Below are 22,092 nucleotides of genomic sequence, written 5' to 3'. Positions count from 1 at the left end.
GTCGAATAAGCGATTTTCAAAATTAGGGCCTTATAAGGCCCAAACAAAAGTATAGTTTCTGAAGAACTTGAACAATTTCTTTTGTTTATTTTATCCTAAAAAAGGAAAAAAAAAATAGGAAGAAATGAGAATAGAGGAGGATGAATTGATGATAATGGAGAAAAAAATTCTCGAGTATTTGCAACTGAGCGATGAGGTAGAAGAAGACGGCGGCGAGGCAAAGCGACTGGGACTGAAAGAAGAGTTTTCACGGGAAGGAAGAAGCTTCTACGAGGTTTTTAGTCTCAGAGGTATCCGAATCAACCGGGTCGACCCGGGTCTCGTTTCCTGCTCCTTCAAGGTTCCTCTTCGTTTGACGGTTCGTCTTCCTCTTCGTAAGATTCAATGAGAAGTATTAGCGTCATAGGGTTTCATTTCCTGCTCCTTCAAGGTCCCTCTCCGTTTGACGGTTCGTTCGTCTTCCTCTTCGTAAGATTCAGTGACAAGTAGCAGCGTCATAGGGTTTTTAGGAATTGGATTATTTGAGGCTGTAAGATGAGAATTTGGTTTATTATACTCTTTACAAGTAGTGTATGATGATCCGAATTGGTTTGTTTCTCCACTGAGCCATTGGTGTAGTTCCTAGAGATTTGTGCATAATCAAGGACCTGTAAATTGTTGTTTGTATTTTGGCAGAGAAACTCAATTATTGTTTTCCCTTTGATCAACTTATAAGTTCTGATGAAGGCAGGATAGAGACAGGAATCTAGCTAATGGTGCGATTGCGAATCTTGTGGATGAAGTTGGTGGAGCGGTTGTACAAATCGAAGGCTTACCTCCTTGTGTTTCTGTGGACATGTCTATTGCATTCCTTTCTAAAGCTAAGCTCGGTGTATCTCTCCTCAACTCCCTTTTTTTTTTTGTTTATTTGACCACTGCTGAAGAGTGTCATAGAAATGGGATAGAGAGAGAGAGAGAGAGAGAGAGAGAGAGAGAGAGAGAGAGAGAGAGAGAGAGACAGAGAGAGATATGATTTTGAAATGGAAACGATATACTTTCAGGAGCAGTTGGAGGTAACGTCGAGATTGTTAGGCGAGAGAGGACGTTATAAAGGAACACTTGTTGTTGTGAGAAACCAGAGGACCGGTGAGGTTATAGCAGAAGGTCGTCATTCTTTGTTTGGCAGGCAAGCTAGTAAACTCTGAGGTCGAATCTTACTGTTATATCTGTTTTCATTGATAGGGTTATGTTTCTTTCACCGTTATGTCTGTTTTCTGTTTTGTGTAATCTTAAACCTCTGTAAATAGCTTTATAAAGATGAGACCGAACCACCATTCGATAAATTTGATATTTTTGTGATGATCATAATGGTAAATTCTCTCTCATCAATCCAAAATCAAAAGCTGTGATTTAGGTAGGTATTAGAAGAAGGTCCAAGAGAGAAACTGTTATCTATGGTTTCAGCTTGGCTTTATAGTAAACATTAAGTTATAAAAACTATACACAGTTAACAACTCTATTCTCTTCCATCATATAATGTAACGCAAACAAATAGTTGACCAAGAATTTTTGATACATTGGAAGCTAACTATATTGTAAATAGCAGAAGCAAAAAATTCAGAACGCTGTTGAACTGACAGTGGTTTCTATTGAGACGAACCAGTAGGAACAACAACATCAGCAGATTGCTGAGAGGATCCTGAAGGTACTGCAGACACAGAGTCAGATGGTGGAACAGAGACTGAGCTTGGAGGAGGGGGATTAGGCCTTGAAACGGGACTTGGTTGTTGCGGATAAGGATGAGGAGCTTGTTGTGGCGGGCTATGGTGGTAAGGAGGATACTGCTGGTAAGGTGGTTGCATGTATCCTTGTTGGAATTCTAACTTCTGACCTCTGTTTTACTCACAAAGGTTTGGACTCTTACTTTCTCTCTTTCACTCTCTTTGATTCACTTTCGTTGGTGTAGAGAGAAAGGATCCAAGAAGCGTTTATGCTTAACCTTCTACATTGATAATATCTTGGATAATGTTCACTTACAACATTACATCTCTTTTATACTACTTCTTCCTCTTAACCTAATTACTATGCAAACAAGCAAACCCACTTAATACATTGGGCTTAATTCACTTATGGCCCAAACACCTTATTACAAAACACACAAGTCCAACTTCTTCTTCCTTGTCGTTGACTCTTCTCCTTCGCTGTCACGACACTTTCTTCTTCTTGTCCGCTTTGCTTCTTCTTCTCTTCATCCTCTTCTTACTCTTCTCTTTGTTTACTCCACTTGCAGGATTAACCAATTAATCAACTTCCAACACTCCCTCTTGATTCATTTGGTTAATCCCCAAAATCCAAAAGTTGAGATTTTGAATCCCATGCTCCTTGTTCTTCGCCCGTGAATCCGCCTCCTCTCCGGATGAATTTCTTTTCACGACATCAGCAAGGTTCACTGTTAAGTTCACTCACTCCCTCTTGCACTGAACCTTCACGCATCAATCCTTGTGGAAATCCATTTGCGACATTGGCACAATCCAATAGTGAGTTCTCTTGCTCCCTCATTGCTTCAATCTTCACAAGCTTTTCAATTTGCTTCAGAATCATCACTTTCTCTCGGTTTTTGATTTCGGTTTCGACTTTCCTCAATCGATTGTGCTTGAACCCAATTGAAAAACTAAGACTCTTTTCCCTGCAGATTATTGTGTTGTATTGCTGTCTCTGATCTCTCTCTTGCTCTTATTCTCCATGGACTTCTGCAGGTGCTCTGCAGCAGAATCACTATTGTCTCCCTCTTCAATGGAGCTGATGCTTCACGTCAGTCTCTTCTGGTGAGTTGAACCGTCACCATCTCGGTTCTTCTTCATGGACTCCAAAGTCAGGTAACTCACCTCACCCTTGTTTCTTTTCTAGCTTTAGCTTCTTGCCCGACATCACCATCTTTTATGAATTCTCTGTTACTATGTCGACATAGCTCATTTGCAGGTAGCTAGCTCTTTAAATCTCCCTCTTCATCTGAATCTTTATTGATCCAGCTTTTCTCTTGCGAATTTCTTTGTCACCTCTTGACAGTTTTCCTTCGCTTTCTCTCCATGTTTCTCTTTGATCAATTACTTGACCAATTTGTTTCACTTGCAGGTCAGTCAGCTTTGTGGCTTCATCTATGTAACATGCAAGTCTCTCCTTCAAGCTCTTCCATGAGCTTCTCCTCAGTGCTTCTACAATCAGCACTAGCTCTCGTTAAGGTGAGCTTTCTCTTGTTTTGTTTGGTGTCCTCTTCGATATCACCATCTTGTGCGTGACTCTTGTTCAGACTCTTGTTCACGTCTTCAGCTCCCTCTCTTAGGTAAGCCTCCTTTGTTCTTCTGTTTCGTTTAAGCTTTGATCTTTCTCTTTCTAACCAGTTTGTTGCTCCCTTTCACTCTTATGTGAGCATCCTCCTTCTCATTTTACTTTGATCTCTGCTTCTCCAACAGCTTGCGCCGTTCACTCAACCTCAGGTATGCATTCTCCCTTTCTTTACTTTGAGTCTTCTTTGATCACCAAGTTGTGCATTTCCATTCTCTAAACCATCACTTTGGTTGACTTTAGTCTGTTTGGTTCTTTTCACCATCACCTAAAGCTTTTCTCTAACCTCGGTCTATTTGTTTTTTCCAGAATCTCCAACACAACTTGAGTAATCAAAAACGTTTCCAAACTTAAGCATACCTCTCTCATTTCAACTTCAGCCACATATTCTCCTTTTTGGTTTGATGCTTCATAGTTTTGTTCTCAGCCTCAACCTTCTTTCTCAATCCATCTCTTTTTGAATTTGAGTATTGTTGATCTTTGAACTCTGGTTTTATGCACTCTAACCTCATGAGATTTTGTTTCCATGGCTGCAGCCTCGCTTTCCTCGTTCACGCCCTCCTCTTTGGACGAGGCTTCTCGTTGCCTTACACGTCTCTTTGTTGTGAAGGCTCCATCTCTTTACTTCGGTTTTTCTCTAACCTTTGGCTTCTTCTTCTTCTTGTTTCAGTTTAGGAACCACACGGATTCTCAACCTCTACAAGCGTCTTCAAGCGTCACTTCACCATGTCAGAACAAGAAAAGAAATCACCCCACAACTCTGTCTTCACATCCGCACTATCTCCACAGCTTCTTCCAGAGACCTCCTCGCCTTCTTGGATGCTCTTGAAGGTACGGTGTGAAAGTGTTTGTGGTAGCTGATGGTGCTCTTGTCACCACATCCTTTTCCTTCTCTTCTTCTCTGACTTAGTCTCAGATAGCTATTCTTTTTTTTTTTTTTTCATTTTTTTTTTCTTCTTTCAGCCTAACACTTTTCCTTGTGTAGGCTTCTTCTTTCCTCACCCAACAAGCTTTGCTTTGAACAACATGTTGGTCTTTCTCTCTTTGCCGTTTCTTCTTCACGGCTTTCTCTTCTCCCTCACAGCCTCTCACTTGGTTGTAGGTCCTCCATTGAGGAGCTTCTCTAGCCGCATCTCACTTCCTCCTTTCTCTCGGATATGTTGGTCTTATCTAACCAAGCTCCAGGTCCGTACTCCCTTCTTTCTCTTCTCCAGTTCAGTCTTTCCTTGACTAACTTCTTCTCCCTCTCGGTCTCATCTTATCTTCTTGATGCAGGCTCCAGAGATCTTGTAGCTCTGATACCATGTTGGAATTCTAACTTCTGACCTCTGTTTTACTCACAAAGGTTTGGACTCTTACTTTCTCTCTTTCACTCTCTTTGATTCACTTTCGTTGGTGTAGAGAGAAAGGATCCAAGAAGCGTTTATGCTTAACCTTCTACATTGATAATATCTTGGATAATGTTCACTAACAACATTACATCTCTTTTATACTACTTCTTCCTCTTAACCTAATTACTATGCAAACAAGCAAACCCACTTAATACATTGGGCTTAATTCACTTATGGCCCAAACACCTTATTACAAAACACACAAGTCCAACTTCTTCTTCCTTGTCGTTGACTCTTCTCCTTCGCTGTCACGACACTTTCTTCTTCTTGTCCGCTTTGCTTCTTCTTCTCTTCATCCTCTTCTTACTCTTCTCTTTGTTTACTCCACTTGCAGGATTAACCAATTAATCAACTTCCAACACTCCCTCTTGATTCATTTGGTTAATCCCCAAAATCCAAAAGTTGAGATTTTGAATCCCATGCTCCTTGTTCTTCGCCCGTGAATCCGCCTCCTCTCCGGATGAATTTCTTTTCACGACATCAGCAAGGTTCACTGTTAAGTTCACTCACTCCCTCTTGCACTGAACCTTCACGCATCAATCCTTGTGGAAATCCATTTGCGACATTGGCACAATCCAATAGTGAGTTCTCTTGCTCCCTCATTGCTTCAATCTTCACAAGCTTTTCAATTTGCTTCAGAATCATCACTTTCTCTCGGTTTTTGATTTCGGTTTCGACTTTCCTCAATCGATTGTGCTTGAACCCAATTGAAAAACTAAGACTCTTTTCCCTGCAGATTATTGTGTTGTATTGCTGTCTCTGATCTCTCTCTTGCTCTTATTCTCCATGGACTTCTGCAGGTGCTCTGCAGCAGAATCACTATTGTCTCCCTCTTCAATGGAGCTGATGCTTCACGTCAGTCTCTTCTGGTGAGTTGAACCGTCACCATCTCGGTTCTTCTTCATGGACTCCAAAGTCAGGTAACTCACCTCACCCTTGTTTCTTTTCTAGCTTTAGCTTCTTGCCCGACATCACCATCTTTTATGAATTCTCTGTTACTATGTCGACATAGCTCATTTGCAGGTAGCTAGCTCTTTAAATCTCCCTCTTCATCTGAATCTTTATTGATCCAGCTTTTCTCTTGCGAATTTCTTTGTCACCTCTTGACAGTTTTCCTTCGCTTTCTCTCCATGTTTCTCTTTGATCAATTACTTGACCAATTTGTTTCACTTGCAGGTCAGTCAGCTTTGTGGCTTCATCTCTGTAACATGCAAGTCTCTCCTTCAAGCTCTTCCATGAGCTTCTCCTCAGTGCTTCTACAATCAGCACTAGCTCTCGTTAAGGTGAGCTTTCTCTTGTTTTGTTTGGTGTCCTCTTCGATATCACCATCTTGTGCGTGACTCTTGTTCAGACTCTTGTTCACGTCTTCAGCTCCCTCTCTTAGGTAAGCCTCCTTTGTTCTTCTGTTTCGTTTAAGCTTTGATCTTTCTCTTTCTAACCAGTTTGTTGCTCCCTTTCACTCTTATGTGAGCATCCTCCTTCTCATTTTACTTTGATCTCTGCTTCTCCAACAGCTTGCGCCGTTCACTCAACCTCAGGTATGCATTCTCCCTTTCTTTACTTTGAGTCTTCTTTGATCACCAAGTTGTGCATTTCCATTCTCTAAACCATCACTTTGGTTGACTTTAGTCTGTTTGGTTCTTTTCACCATCACCTAAAGCTTTTCTCTAACCTCGGTCTATTTGTTTTTTCCAGAATCTCCAACACAACTTGAGTAATCAAAAACGTTTCCAAACTTAAGCATACCTCTCTCATTTCAACTTCAGCCACATATTCTCCTTTTTGGTTTGATGCTTCATAGTTTTGTTCTCAGCCTCAACCTTCTTTCTCAATCCATCTCTTTTTGAATTTGAGTATTGTTGATCTTTGAACTCTGGTTTTATGCACTCTAACCTCATGAGATTTTGTTTCCATGGCTGCAGCCTCGCTTTCCTCGTTCACGCCCTCCTCTTTGGACGAGGCTTCTCGTTGCCTTACACGTCTCTTTGTTGTGAAGGCTCCATCTCTTTACTTCGGTTTTTCTCTAACCTTTGGCTTCTTCTTCTTCTTGTTTCAGTTTAGGAACCACACGGATTCTCAACCTCTACAAGCGTCTTCAAGCGTCACTTCACCATGTCAGAACAAGAAAAGAAATCACCCCACAACTCTGTCTTCACATCCGCACTATCTCCACAGCTTCTTCCAGAGACCTCCTCGCCTTCTTGGATGCTCTTGAAGGTACGGTGTGAAAGTGTTTGTGGTAGCTGATGGTGCTCTTGTCACCACATCCTTTTCCTTCTCTTCTTCTCTGACTTAGTCTCAGATAGCTATTCTTTTTTTTTTTTTTTCATTTTTTTTTTCTTCTTTCAGCCTAACACTTTTCCTTGTGTAGGCTTCTTCTTTCCTCACCCAACAAGCTTTGCTTTGAACAACATGTTGGTCTTTCTCTCTTTGCCGTTTCTTCTTCACGGCTTTCTCTTCTCCCTCACAGCCTCTCACTTGGTTGTAGGTCCTCCATTGAGGAGCTTCTCTAGCCGCATCTCACTTCCTCCTTTCTCTCGGATATGTTGGTCTTATCTAACCAAGCTCCAGGTCCGTACTCCCTTCTTTCTCTTCTCCAGTTCAGTCTTTCCTTGACTAACTTCTTCTCCCTCTCGGTCTCATCTTATCTTCTTGATGCAGGCTCCAGAGATCTTGTAGCTCTGATACCATGTTGGAATTCTAACTTCTGACCTCTGTTTTACTCACAAAGGTTTGGACTCTTACTTTCTCTCTTTCACTCTCTTTGATTCACTTTCGTTGGTGTAGAGAGAAAGGATCCAAGAAGCGTTTATGCTTAACCTTCTACATTGATAATATCTTGGATAATGTTCACTAACAACATTACATCTCTTTTATACTACTTCTTCCTCTTAACCTAATTACTATGCAAACAAGCAAACCCACTTAATACATTGGGCTTAATTCACTTATGGCCCAAACACCTTATTACAAAACACACAAGTCCAACTTCTTCTTCCTTGTCGTTGACTCTTCTCCTTCGCTGTCACGACACTTTCTTCTTCTTGTCCGCTTTGCTTCTTCTTCTCTTCATCCTCTTCTTACTCTTCTCTTTGTTTACTCCACTTGCAGGATTAACCAATTAATCAACTTCCAACACTCCCTCTTGATTCATTTGGTTAATCCCCAAAATCCAAAAGTTGAGATTTTGAATCCCATGCTCCTTGTTCTTCGCCCGTGAATCCGCCTCCTCTCCGGATGAATTTCTTTTCACGACATCAGCAAGGTTCACTGTTAAGTTCACTCACTCCCTCTTGCACTGAACCTTCACGCATCAATCCTTGTGGAAATCCATTTGCGACATTGGCACAATCCAATAGTGAGTTCTCTTGCTCCCTCATTGCTTCAATCTTCACAAGCTTTTCAATTTGCTTCAGAATCATCACTTTCTCTCGGTTTTTGATTTCGGTTTCGACTTTCCTCAATCGATTGTGCTTGAACCCAATTGAAAAACTAAGACTCTTTTCCCTGCAGATTATTGTGTTGTATTGCTGTCTCTGATCTCTCTCTTGCTCTTATTCTCCATGGACTTCTGCAGGTGCTCTGCAGCAGAATCACTATTGTCTCCCTCTTCAATGGAGCTGATGCTTCACGTCAGTCTCTTCTGGTGAGTTGAACCGTCACCATCTCGGTTCTTCTTCATGGACTCCAAAGTCAGGTAACTCACCTCACCCTTGTTTCTTTTCTAGCTTTAGCTTCTTGCCCGACATCACCATCTTTTATGAATTCTCTGTTACTATGTCGACATAGCTCATTTGCAGGTAGCTAGCTCTTTAAATCTCCCTCTTCATCTGAATCTTTATTGATCCAGCTTTTCTCTTGCGAATTTCTTTGTCACCTCTTGACAGTTTTCCTTCGCTTTCTCTCCATGTTTCTCTTTGATCAATTACTTGACCAATTTGTTTCACTTGCAGGTCAGTCAGCTTTGTGGCTTCATCTCTGTAACATGCAAGTCTCTCCTTCAAGCTCTTCCATGAGCTTCTCCTCAGTGCTTCTACAATCAGCACTAGCTCTCGTTAAGGTGAGCTTTCTCTTGTTTTGTTTGGTGTCCTCTTCGATATCACCATCTTGTGCGTGACTCTTGTTCAGACTCTTGTTCACGTCTTCAGCTCCCTCTCTTAGGTAAGCCTCCTTTGTTCTTCTGTTTCGTTTAAGCTTTGATCTTTCTCTTTCTAACCAGTTTGTTGCTCCCTTTCACTCTTATGTGAGCATCCTCCTTCTGGTTTTACTTTGATCTCTGCTTCTCCAACAGCTTGCGCCGTTCACTCAACCTCAGGTATGCATTCTCCCTTTCTTTACTTTGAGTCTTCTTTGATCACCAAGTTGTGCATTTCCATTCTCTAAACCATCACTTTGGTTGACTTTAGTCTGTTTGGTTCTTTTCACCATCACCTAAAGCTTTTCTCTAACCTCGGTCTATTTGTTTTTTCCAGAATCTCCAACACAACTTGAGTAATCAAAAACGTTTCCAAACTTAAGCATACCTCTCTCATTTCAACTTCAGCCACATATTCTCCTTTTTGGTTTGATGCTTCATAGTTTTGTTCTCAGCCTCAACCTTCTTTCTCAATCCATCTCTTTTTGAATTTGAGTATTGTTGATCTTTGAACTCTGGTTTTATGCACTCTAACCTCATGAGATTTTGTTTCCATGGCTGCAGCCTCGCTTGCCTCGTTCACGCCCTCCTCTTTGGACGAGGCTTCTCGTTGCCTTACACGTCTCTTTGTTGTGAAGGCTCCATCTCTTTACTTCGGTTTTTCTCTAACCTTTGGCTTCTTCTTCTTCTTGTTTCAGTTTAGGAACCACACGGATTCTCAACCTCTACAAGCGTCTTCAAGCGTCACTTCACCATGTCAGAACAAGAAAAGAAATCACCCCACAACTCTGTCTTCACATCCGCACTATCTCCACAGCTTCTTCCAGAGACCTCCTCGCCTTCTTGGATGCTCTTGAAGGTACGGTGTGAAAGTGTTTGTGGTAGCTGATGGTGCTCTTGTCACCACATCCTTTTCCTTCTCTTCTTCTCTGACTTAGTCTCAGATAGCTATTCTTTTTTTTTTTTTTTCATTTTTTTTTTTTCTTTCAGCCTAACACTTTTCCTTGTGTAGGCTTCTTCTTTCCTCACCCAACAAGCTTTGCTTTGAACAACATGTTGGTCTTTCTCTCTTTGTCGTTTCTTCTTCACGGCTTTCTCTTCTCCCTCACAGCCTCTCACTTGGTTGTAGGTCCTCCATTGAGGAGCTTCTCTAGCCGCATCTCACTTCCTCCTTTCTCTCGGATATGTTGGTCTTATCTAACCAAGCTTCAGGTCCGTACTCCCTTCTTTCTCTTCTCCAGTTCAGTCTCCCCTGATGAAGAAACTACAAACATGTGCTCGGTTCCTTTTGTAGTATGGCGTTGTTCTTTGAAGCATACGAATGGTATCATTAGATCGAATTGATCGCGAATGTTATCTTAACATAATTTACAGATATCATCAATTCAAAGTAGCCAAAAAGGTTTTGACTTTTCTCCGAAATTTCGTAAACCCTAAAATCAGAAATCACTAAAATTGCAGCTCCAACACTCAGAGAAACATTTAGAAAAATCATAAAACGAGTAGGAACAAAACAATGGATGAAGAAGAAAAAGGAGAGATTGGAAGTTGAAGAGTTTTACCATTCGAACGTAAAGGATTGTCACCGAGACAAGACTCGCATATGATTGATTGGGAAATCAGAACGTTCCCCATCCATCAGCCTCATTCATGATCTCTCAGTATTCTCTCTTTCTCAACCTTCCTGAATTTGATTTCGTCAGTCTCTCTCTCGAACACGACGAAGATGACTGACTGACTGGGAAACGAACAGAGGGAATCAAACCAACAACAAGTGATACGTAAACCGAAGTAAACCACAATTAAATTAAAACAAATCAATAAACCGGAAATAACCGACTAATTATAAAAAAGAAAGGCTTTATAAAGTGGTGGTGGTGTATAGAAATAGCGATTGCCGTCTTAATCACTTCTCTTCTCAGTCCTCATCAAATCACCTCTCTCTGGCTCTCTCTCTCTCTACCAATCCAATTTTTCTTAAACGTTTGCTTCATTCTCTGCAGGATTCGTTTAGTTTACTATTTCGACTAGGGTTTCGTTTCGTTTCTATTGTTAGATCTTCTCTTCTAACCCCTTAACCAATCGCTCGTTGTTTTTGTTTCTCTTTTGTGATTTTTTTGTATAATGGGTTCCTCCTACTTGAAGGCAATGGCTCGATGCCCAATTCAGCGATCCTTTCTCCCTAGAGATACGTCCAAAGAAAACGTAAGTTTTGGCTAAAAAAATTAGGGTTTTCGATTTTTTTTTGGGCTTTGTTCTGTTCTTCGGGATTTTAGGGTTTTGAACTTGCCTTGCTTTAATGTCTTCGGGATTTAGGGTTTTGAACTTGCGTTGCTTTAATATCAATTGATTTCGTGTTTTGTGGCTTTGTTCTGTTCTTCAGGATTTAGGGTTTCAATTGATTGATTTCGTGTTTTGATTATCAATTTCGTGTTTTGATGATGAATTGAATTGGACTGATTGATTTTGTTTTTTATGTGTGCAGCTTGACAGATTCATTCCGAATAGATCAGCCATGGATTTTGACTTTGCCTACTCGCAGCTTATGGAAAAACCACCAAACAGGAACGATGATCATCAGGCAACAAAGGTAAGCTCACCATCGAGAGAAGCTTATAAGAAACGATTAGCTGAGGCCATGAATCTCAATCGCACTCGTATTCTTGCTTTTAGGAACAAATCTCAAACTCCAACTCCAGTGGCAACTCTTCACAGCTCTGTTTCTTCTTCTTCGCTTTACCAACAGCAGCGTAAGCCGCCTAGACACATCCCTAAGACTTGCGAGAGAATGTTGGATGTTCCTGACTTGGCCGATGACTTTTATCTCAACTTGCTTGACTGGGGCAGTGATAACGTTTTAGCCATTGCATTGCATCATACTGTTTGTCTCTAGGATGCTTCTAAGGGACCTGTCACTGAGCTTGTCACTGTTGATGAAGATAAAGGACCTCTGTCACAAGTATCAACTGGGCAGGAGATGGTCGTTATCTTGCTGTTGGGCTTAACAGCTGTCAAGTCCAGATTTGGGACTGTGTTGAATGTCGTAGAGTGAGAATGTTGGAGAGTGGTCACGAGTCTAGAGTAGGATCGTTGGCATGGAACGATCACATCTTGACAACGGGAGGAACGGATGGGAAGATCATCAACAACGACGTACGGGTTAGTTCATACGTTGTCAAAACGTACAGGGGTCACACTTTAGAAGTTTGTGGGTTGAAGTGGTCAGGATCTGGACAGCACTTGGCAACTGGTGGCAACGACAATGTGGTTAATATATGGGACCGTTCTAGTAGTACTCAGTGGCTGCACAGGCTTGTAGAGCACACATCTGCAGTTAAAGCTCTTGCTTGGTGCCCTTTCCAAACGAATTTGCTTGCAACTGGTGGCGGTGAGAGAGATGGGAGAATCAAGTTCTGGAATACTAGGACAGGAGCTTGCTTGAACACGGTAGAAACTGGCTCTCAAGTTTCTTCTTTGTTATGGAGCAACAAGGAAAGAGAGTTGCTTAGCTCACATGGGTTTACTCAGAACCAGCTTACACTTTGGAAGTACCCATCTATGGTGAAAATGGCTGAGCTCAATGGTCACACATCACCTGTTCTATATACGGCCCTGAGTCCGAATGGTTGTACTGTAGCTTCTGCAGCAGCAGACGAGAGACTGATGTTTTGGAATGTATTTGGAGTACCAGAGGTTGCCAAAAAAGCTGCTCCAAAAAAAGTAGTAGTACCTGAGCCGTTTTCTCATCTGAACCGTATTCGCTGAAGTTGTTGTGAAGCCATTGTCTAATTGTATTTTTGCTGCACAAAAGAAATGTTTATGCACATTGTAGTCACATGTTAAGTTGTTGTTTCTACCTGTAACGCTTGTATATATCTCATTATATGGATTTTTTTTGATTTTGCGTTCATTTAAAAATTAAGTTAACAACTGTTGTAACAATTCTATTCTCTTCCATCATATAATGTAACACAAACAAATAGTTGACCAAGAATTTTCGATACATTGGAAGCTAACTAAATAGCAGAAGCAAAAATTCAGAACACAGTTGAACTGACATTGGTTTCTACGGAGACGAAACAGTAGGAACAGCAGCATCAGCAGATTGCTGAGAGGATCCTGAAGGTGCTGCTGCAGACACAGAGTCGGCTGGTGGAACAGAGACTGAGCTTGGAGGAGGTTTTGGTGAACTAACTGATTTACTAGAACTCAGTCAATTTTGTATTTGTTAGACCTTGTGAACCAGAATCACAATCGTACCAAGATCAAACAATGTAGTTTCAAAATGTCCGTGAGAGGATTATATCGTCTTGATCAGTTGTTTTGAAAGCAAGATTACAGCCAGTTTAACAATCAGATTTGTCTTGCTTTTACATTGCTCTCATATACTTGAAGCACAGTGAGTATTTTTAAATTGATATATAGCAAAGTATCATACAGACGATATTATCTTCTCTTTTTGTATATATGATCTATAACTTCAGCCTTCATCAGGACTCTCTACTTCTATTGTTAAAATCATAACCATCGGTAAATTAAATCACTGTGTTCATCTTCATCATTATACCAAGATTTCAAATTGCTCATTTAGTAGAAGCAGATTACGTTTCATGAGCGTATAAACTACTCTGGTTTCTTACAAAAAAAAAAGTTATATATCTAAACCAAAAGCAAAATAGAAAGTATTTGAGACACTGTTAGTGAAAAAAAAACCCGAGATAGAGATGCATTCCAACAAGTCAGTCTCGTAGTATTTTATTTGGTATAAAGGCTAAAACAGTGGCCGACTCTACACATTGTGAAGAAAGATAAAGAAGGACGAGTTACTCTCCATTGTGTCAGATCACACTTTCTGAGTCACTTTGATAGTTTGGTTCATACTTGCTCCCGTGTATGAGTGTATCAACAAGCTGCTCAAACAGTAGATGTAATAGAAAGATCCTTCACTTCACCTGCAAGTTTATGAAAGCTTAACTAAGACTTGAGGCTCAAGAAAATGTCTGAAACTATCATATTTCATCACAGAAACATACCTGCAAAGTACTGCAAGAAACCATGCACCACGATTTGAATCATCAAACCGTAACAGTTAGACAAAGCTCAATGTAAGCCGACTGCAGCTCGTCTGTATACACAAGCGAGGTCGATTTCACATTCCCCCAAATCTGACCTCCTTGACGTGTTTCCAACGCAATCTCTACACAACGAATATCTTGTACCCTCCCGTAATAGCCGCCCAAGAGCAACAACTTGTCACCAAAGTTCACCATCTTAGACAAATGATGATAACTGTGCATAGGTAATTGAGAAGCGTATACGCCCATGAGAGGTCTCCAAACCAACTCATTCGGATAATAGATCACTATTGGGTATCCAAGAGAAAGCTTAAGATCAATGCAATACAACAGATCTTTAACCGCACAAGAAAATGGGCACCAAACTCTCTGAAGTTGACTTTCAAGTCCCCATGACTGCCATAGACCTTGACTTGGTTCGTACGAAAAACAACTCCGATGATCCAAAATGAAGATTCTCCCCTGCATCACCACAGACGTACCAAATATTCCGTTCGCACTAGCATCGTTAGGGCATTGACTAGGCACAGTTTCCCAAACCTCAGTCGCCACATCGAACACTTCGATCCAGTCATCATCTTGTTTCTTGCGACCACCGATTACGTAAATCTTTCCGTCGATCACTCCGGCGGATGCATCGAAACGAGCCCTTTGCATATTTGGGAGATACCGCCACGTATTGAATCTGCAATCGATGACAATCGCATCCGTTAAGGGTTGCATCATGCCGACGTAACCACCAACTACGTAAATCTTGTCTTCGATTGTGACGGCAGCAGATCCAGGAAACATGGGAGGATATGAAGAATATATTCTGATGAATCGTGAAGACAAGTTGCTACGATGAAGAATGAACCAGCTTCGTCGGGTATCAAGTGCTGGGACCGAGATCAAGGCATAAAGAACCGGTTCGGTGACGCGGTGGCGCAAGCGAGTTTCGAAGAGATGTTGCGAAGCGATTAGTTTACGAAAGGCTATGCATACGTCATATAGTATCAGGTAATAACATCTCGGCACGTGTGCGATGATGATCTCCATGACATCGTTAGGAAGTTCTTGAAGAACAGGAGCAAGATTCACTTCTACTTCTTGAGGATTCTCGTTTTCATTCACTTCTTCTTCTTCTTCTTGAGGATTCTTGTTTGGATCACCGCCATTGGAGCCGCCGGAAAGTTCAGAGATTACAACCATCGCCGTGTGACGTTAGCAGCAACGAATTAACTGGAAGTGATGAGACTAATTCAATTTTTTTTTTCTTTCTAAAATAATGTTTGTTGTTGTGTATAGTATTTATATTAAGGAAACCAAATTGTCATTTCACTAGGTATATATACCCTCAATGCAGGCGTTTAGTTTTTTTTTTTTTTTTTTTTATAAATTCCAAAAAATATAATTTGTAATTAAATCATTTTTCTTCTTCTTAATTAATCAAAGCACTTCAAATTGTTGAATTTATATTCACATTTTTTCGATGTAAAATTTCTCCGAAAACAGTCGGTCAAAGAAATCCACTCTTATTATTATTATTGTTCTCAACTATATATATTAGCAATGGTGTTTTTATTTCTCACATTTTGTTTTTTTTTTTTTTTTAAATTTTTTCTTGTAAGACTGGTGTCTAATTCTTTTGGTATTTTTATTTAGAAATAAATTCAGCAATGGAAAAATAGAAATAGCAAAAAAAAAAGAAAAAAAAAATTAAGCCAAACGTCACTGAGTACTGTTTCTCACAATTTTGTGTGTTTTTTTGGTTCTACTAAAATAGAAGACACAATGCTTTAGAAATAGAGAGCGATGAGAACCCTAGGGCGACGGCGGGATCTGGTGTGCAGGATGCTACAATGCTGGACGTCGGGGAGAAGGGGCGTCCTCCGGGAGAGCCGCCGGATGACATGAGATCGTGGGTGGATAGGGTTAATGGCGGTTCAGTCGGAGGTATGCGGACGCCGGAGAGTGTCATGGATGATGCTTTCGTATCAGCATGATTACGTGTGGCATATCCACATGGGGAGGATGGTGAGCCTGAGATCACGATTGGGGACGAGGTTCTGCAAGTGATGTATGGTTTGTGGAAGAATTGCATGGTGGTTAAGATGCTTGGACGGCCAATTCCGATTGCAGTCTTGAGTCGCAAGCTACGAGAGTTGTGGAAACCAAAGGGGGAGATGTACGTAATGGATCTCCCACGTCAATTCTTCATGGTCCGCTTTACACAGGAGGATGAGTACATGGGGGCTCTTACTGGTGGTCCATGGAGAGTCTTTGGTAACTATTTGATGGTGCAAAATTGGACGCTGGCTTTTGAGCCATTGAAGGATGAAATCGTAACTACGCCAGTCTGGGTGCGATTGTTGAATATTCCGGTGTCATTTTATCATCAGTCTATCCTTATGGGTATTGCGTCCAGTCTAGGGAAACCGTTGAAAGTGGATACGACAACGCTGAACTTCTCACGGGCTCGATTTGCCAGGGTTTGTGTTGAAGTCAACTTGTCGAGACCTTTGAAGGGTACGGTTCTGATTAATGGGGAACAATATTTTGTTGCATATGAAGGGTTGGATAGAATTTGTTCATCATGTGGACTCTATGGGCATTTCGTTCATAGTTGTCCGACGAGGGAGACAGAAGAGGCTCTCAATATTTCTGACAAGCCAGTGATGTCAGCTGTAGGAGATGCGCGGCAACAACGACAAACTCCTCCAGGGACGCATGAGGAGGGCTTTACTACCGTCAGCCAGTCTAGACGACCTCCGGCCAGGAAACCGGCGGAGACAGCTAATGTGGTGATTTCTCTCGATGGTGTGTTGGAACGTAATCTTCGGGATATTACGGGTAATCCGGGATTGCAAACATCGAATCGTTTCCAGAATCTGATCACCGATACGGGATCCACTGAGATACGGGAAGGTACCATGTCCAATGCGACGAATAAGGAAAATGAGTCAGCTCCTCATAATCTATATCTGGAAGGTAGTGGAGGGCCAGCGCGGTCAGAAGGCAAAGTGGGCTGGGGGTGTTAAAAATGGTGAGGTTAATGGGCCGCACACTAGAAAAGGTTCGCAGTCCAGGCCCATGAAGGGTTTGGTGTTTGGCCCAACAAAGGGTGAGGAAGCTTTATCGGCGAACGGGAAGAGATTACGAGTTGAAACGGTGGAGATGGCGAGACCCGGTGGACACCAGGAGACCAGAGAAGTAAGTCCGGAGGATCCATTACTGCACACGGGACCGGGACTCTTGGTGAATAATGCCACGGTGGTTGGGGTTAGTGTCCAGCAGGATAAGAGTGGTATGGCGGGGGAGTCGGAGTCGGGTTGACCGCACACCCCGGTAGTTTGGAGGTTTTTTCTTCAATTCCACATGAATTGCATCTTATGGAACTGTCGGGGGGCGAATAAACCCAATTCCAGGCGTGCAATACGATACTTGTTGAAGAAATTTAAGACGGATGTCTTGGCTCTGTTTGAAACTCATGCGGGTGGTGATCGCGCAGCTCGTATTTGTCAGGGGTTAGGATTCGAGCATTCCTTTCGTGTGGACTCGGTGGGCCAGAGTGGAAGTTTTTGATTACTTTGGCGGTCCGGTATTGGTGATCTGGAAATTGTTGAAGCAGTATACCAGTTCATTGTTGCGACACTAAATTCAGGTACCGAGATTTTAAATTTTGTTTTCGTCTATGCGGCTCCGTCAGTGAGTCGTCGGAGTGGGTTGTGGGAGCAGTTGACTTCAGTGATAACTCGTTTGAATGGTCCTACTATAGTTGGAGGTGATTTTAACACAATTGTGCGTGTTGACGAGAGAACAGGAGGGCATGGTGGTTTGTCTCCAGACTCACTAGCATTTAGCGAATGGATTAACTCTTTATCTCTGATAGATATGGGATTCAGTGGTAGCAGGTTTACTTGGAGACGTGGGAAAGTGGCGGAGACTTATGTGGCCAAGCGTTTAGACATACTGTTGTTTTGTGCTCATGCGAGACTGAAGTGGCAAGAGGCGAGTGTCAGACATTTGCCGTTTCTGTCCTCTGATCATGCCCCTTTATATCTCCAGTTGTTTCCGGACGTTGTGTTGAATCCTTTACGGAGACCTTTTAGGTTTGAAGCAGCCTGGCTGAAGCATTCTGGTTTCAAGGAACTTCTTACTGCCTCATGGAATGTGAATGTGTCTACGCCTGAAGCTTTAGAACTATTACGAGTGAAGTTTCGAAAGTGGAATAAAGAAATCTTCGGTGATATTCAAAGAAGGAAAGAAGACTTGATGAGTAAGATTAAAGTTGTGCAAGATGTTCTGGATGTATCTCCGACGGATGATATGTTGTAGCAGGAGGAGGGGCTCATCCATCAATTTGAGGAGGTCCTAGCTCAGGAGGAAACACTATGGTTCTAGAAGTCACGGAAAAATGGGTTACTCTTGGTGATCGCAACACCAAGTACTTTCATACATCAACGGTGATACGGAGACGCCAAAACCGGATTGATATGCTGCGAAATGACGATAATACCTAGATCTCGGGCCAAGCAGAGTTGGAACAGCTTGCGGTGTCCTATTATTCTCGACTCTATTCACTGATGGATGTCCCGCAAGAGGTGGAGCGGTTGCAAAAGGAAGGTTTTGTGACACTGAAAAGAGATGAGAAATTGCAATTGGCAAGACCTTTTGTGCCAATGGAGGTGGAAAAGGCAGTCAGAAGCATGGGGAAGTTTAAGGCTCCAGGTCCTGATGATTATCAGCCTGTTTTTTATCAAGATTGTTGGGAAGTAGTGGGTGAATTTGTCATACGGTTTGTTCTACAATTCTTTGAGACTGGGGAGCTGCCTCCGGCTACAAATGATGCATTGGTGGTACTTATTGCTAAAGTCTCTCGGCCTGAGCGTATTAACCAATTTCGACCAATCAGTCTATGCAATGTTCTTTTTAAAGTCATAACAAAGACAATGGTCTTGAGGTTGAAGCAAGTGATAGGCAATCTTATTGGCTCGGCGCAGTCAAGTTTTATTTCGGGCCGTTTAAGCATTGACAACATTGTTATTTTGCAAGAGGCGGTGCACTCAATGAGGAGGAAACAAGGCAGGAAAGGGTGGATGCTCTTAAAGTTGGATCTTGAGAAAGCTTATGACCGGATACGGTGGGATTTTCTCGAAGATACGTTTAGAGCAACTGGTTTTGAGGAAAAATGGGTTCAATGGATCTTAACATGCGTAGTGGATCCGTCAATGACGATCTTATGGAACGGGGAGAAGACAGAGGCTTTTAAACCAGCTTGTGGCCTTCGTCAGGGAGACTCCCTCTCTCCATATCTCTTTGTCTTGTGCCTTTAGCGGCTCTGTCAAATGGTGGATAAATTTGTTGCAGCGAAAGAATGGAAACCAATACGCCTGTCGCAGGGTGGTCCAAGCTTGTCTCACATTTGCTTTGCTGACGACTTGATCCTGTTTTTGGAGGCTTCAGTAACCCAAATAAAAGTTATCCGTCGGGTTTTGGAGAGGTTTTGTGTGGCATCAGGTCAAAAAGTGAGTTTGGAGAAGTCGAAGATTTTTTTCTCTAGCAATGTCTCACGAGAATTGGGAAAGTTGATCAGTGATGAAAGTGGAATCAAAGTACAACAGACTTGGGGAAATACTTAGGCATGCCTATTCTTCAGAAACGGATCAACAAAGAAACCTTTGGTGAAGTTCTTGGTAGGGTGAGTTCAAGATTATCTGGTTGGCGAGGTAGTTTTCTGAGTTTTGCGGGGAGATTAACTTTGACCAAGTCTGTTCTATCCTCTATCCCAGTGCATACAATGAGCACCATCAGTTTACCGAAATCAACGATAATTGAGCTTGATAAAATCTCTCAATCTTTCCTCTGGGGTTCCACTCCGGAGAAACGAAGACTGCATCTCGTCGCTTGGGATAAGGTATGTCAGCGTAAGGAGAAGGGATGACTTGGTATTAGGAGATCTCAAGACATGAATAAAGCTCTATTAGCTAAAGTTGGCTGGCGGGTTCTTCATGATCACACGAGTTTATGGGCGCGGGTGGTATGCTATAAATATAAGGTCGGTGGAGTTCAAGATCAGTGTTGGTTGTCTGCCAAGAGACCAAGCTCTTCCACCTAGAAAAGCATTGTGCTCGGGTTAAAAGAAGTGGTGGTGAACGGAACCAGATGGGTTATTGGGGATGGTAGAACCATTCGCTTTTGGACAGATAAATGGGTACTAAATGAGCCTTTAATTAAGAAGGTGACAATGGCTCCTCCGAATGGTTTCGAAGGGATATGTGCGAAGGATGTATGGCGGAATGGTGAAGGGTGGGATTGGAATTTTATCTCTCCATATGTTTCACTGGAGACTCGGCTGGTTTTGTCAACGGTGGTTCTTGACAATGTCACAGGTGCGCGAGATAGACTTGCTTGGGGAGGCACTTCGAATGGACAGTTTACGGTTAAATCTGCCCACTCTTTGCTCACAGGAACTACAGATCCAAGTCCAAATATGTCCAGTTTTTTTCAGAGAATCTGGCAAGTCAGAGCCCCTGAGAGGGTTCATACTTTTTTATGGTTGGTAAGCCATCAAGTCATCATGAAAAATATGGAGAGAGTTCGACGACACTTGGGCGATACGAGTGTCTGTCAGGTATGTAACCAGGGATATGAGACCATTATGCACGTTTTGCGAGATTGTCCGGCTATTGCAGGACTGTGGATTAAACTTCTACCAGTTCAGCGCAGAGATGCTTTCTTTACAAGCACGATCTTTGTCTGGCTCTATGGTAATTTGGGACTAACAGATGATGAGACAGAGTATTCATGGGCAACATTGTTCGCTGTTGTGGTATGGTGGGCTTGGAAGTGGAGATGCAGGCATATTTTTAGTGAAGTAAGCAAGTGCAGAGATAAAGTGAAGTTTGTCAAAACACTAGCAAAGGAGGTGGTTTTAGCGCACAAGGCCACACAGGAAGGGAACCACTTGTACGATCCGGTTGAACAAATGATATGTTGGAGACCACAGCGGGATGGGTGGGTGAAGTTGAACACTGATGGAGCGTCACATGGGAACCCGAGGATAGCTACAGCTGGAGGAGTCCTGCGTGACACGATGGGGCACTGGTGCGGTGGCTTTGCCTTGAACATTGGCATATGCTCTGCTCCCTTAGCAGAGTTATGGGGAGTTTACTACGGCCTACACATTGCTTGGGAACAACGAGTAACAAGGCTTGAGCTGGAGGTTGACTCGAAGATGGTTGTTGAATTCTTAACCACAAGGATTACTGATTCACATCTCCTGTCGTTCCTGGTACGCCTGTGCCACGACTTCATTTCAAGGGACTGGATAGTCCGTATATCTCACATCTATAGGGAAGCTAACTGTCTAGCGGATGGGTTAGCCAATTATGCTTTTTCTTTATTCTTAGGCTTTCATTGGTTTGTAACGACTCCGACTATGCTCGAGTCGCTTGTAATGGAGGATATTGCTGGAACTGCGTTTCCGCGTCAAATCCGTTTTTAGTGAAGTAAGCAAGTGCAGAGATAAAGTGAAGTTTGTCAAAACACTAGCAAAGGAGGTGGTTTTAGCGCACAAGGCCACACATGAAGGGAACCACTTGCGCGATCTGGTTGAACAAATGATATGTTGGAGACCACCGCGGGATGGATGGGTGAAGTTGAACACTGATGGAGCGTCACATCTATAGGGACGCTAACCGTCTAGCGGATGGATTAGCCAACTATGCTTTTTCTTTCTCCTTAGGCTTTTATTGGTTTGTAACGACTCCGACTATGCTTGAGTCGTTTGTAATGGAGGATATTACCGGAACTGCGTTTCCGCGTCAAATCCGTTTGTAATTTTTTCTTTCGTTATGTATAAATAGCAAGGAGGTCATTTGCCTCCTTGTCCTTTACCAAAAAAAAGAAGACACCATGCTTTTTCTTTCACCAATTGGAAGTGCTTTGATGAATTAATGCTTGATTCAGAGAGAACATTTCCCTAATTTGACTATCGATTCTTAGGTTGGTGGATTAATAATTCCAGTTTTCTCAATAGAACTCTTTACTCTTTTTCTTGTTTTTCCTTTTAATCTAGTAGTCGGTTCTCGTTAAACAAAAGATACTCAACTAAGCAAAATAGCAACATCGAAACTATAGTATGGGAATAGCTTTTCTAAAATATTAACTTATGCAGATAATAAGATAC

The 22,092-nt window shown here is 42.1% G+C and overlaps 2 protein-coding genes and 3 pseudogenes across 6 annotated transcripts; 4 read left to right on the top strand and 1 right to left on the bottom strand.

The window, feature by feature from the left end:
• Positions 1–98: 98 nt before the first annotated feature.
• LOC147940942 (uncharacterized) lies at positions 99–10,664 on the top strand. 4 transcript variants are annotated; one of them, XM_087458206.1, is made up of 3 exons: positions 99–358; positions 731–871; positions 1,041–1,322. In XM_087458206.1, exons 1-3 carry the CDS (start codon positions 125–127, stop codon positions 1,182–1,184), a joined length of 519 nt encoding a protein of 172 aa, XP_087314332.1. In that variant the 5' UTR covers positions 99–124; the 3' UTR covers positions 1,185–1,322. The 4 variants fall into 4 exon arrangements, 1 of the variants encoding a protein (XP_087314332.1); XR_015561889.1 differs by adding an exon at positions 4,307–10,664 and having other exon boundaries at positions 127–448; positions 727–4,152; XR_015561888.1 differs by adding an exon at positions 4,307–10,664 and having other exon boundaries at positions 216–448; positions 731–4,152.
• Positions 10,665–10,729: 65 nt separating this feature from the next.
• LOC104700512 (cell division cycle 20.2, cofactor of APC complex-like) lies at positions 10,730–12,757 on the top strand (annotated as a pseudogene). The gene is made up of 2 exons (XR_015561887.1): positions 10,730–11,052; positions 11,333–12,757. The product of XR_015561887.1 is annotated as a cell division cycle 20.2, cofactor of APC complex-like (transcript).
• A 1,131-nt stretch (positions 12,758–13,888) lies between these two features.
• On the bottom strand, positions 13,889–15,139 carry LOC104704364 (F-box/kelch-repeat protein At2g29830 pseudogene; annotated as a pseudogene).
• Positions 15,140–15,760: 621 nt separating this feature from the next.
• LOC104704363 (uncharacterized) lies at positions 15,761–16,942 on the top strand (annotated as a pseudogene).
• Positions 16,943–16,994: 52 nt separating this feature from the next.
• LOC147940941 (uncharacterized) lies at positions 16,995–18,239 on the top strand. Its single transcript, XM_087458323.1, has 3 exons — positions 16,995–17,227; positions 17,330–17,478; positions 17,566–18,239. The coding sequence occupies exons 1-3, from the start codon at positions 16,995–16,997 to the stop codon at positions 18,237–18,239; spliced, it is 1,056 nt and encodes a 351-aa protein (XP_087314449.1).
• The last annotated feature ends 3,853 nt before the right edge of the window (positions 18,240–22,092 follow it).

This window comes from Camelina sativa, chromosome 7 (assembly GCF_030686135.1).
Source record: "Camelina sativa cultivar CO46 ecotype springtype chromosome 7, ASM3068613v1".
Classification (NCBI taxonomy): domain Eukaryota; kingdom Viridiplantae; phylum Streptophyta; class Magnoliopsida; order Brassicales; family Brassicaceae; genus Camelina; species Camelina sativa.
The sequence above is the reverse complement of the archived record's forward strand: the minus strand, read 5'-3'. Positions and strand labels throughout refer to the sequence as shown.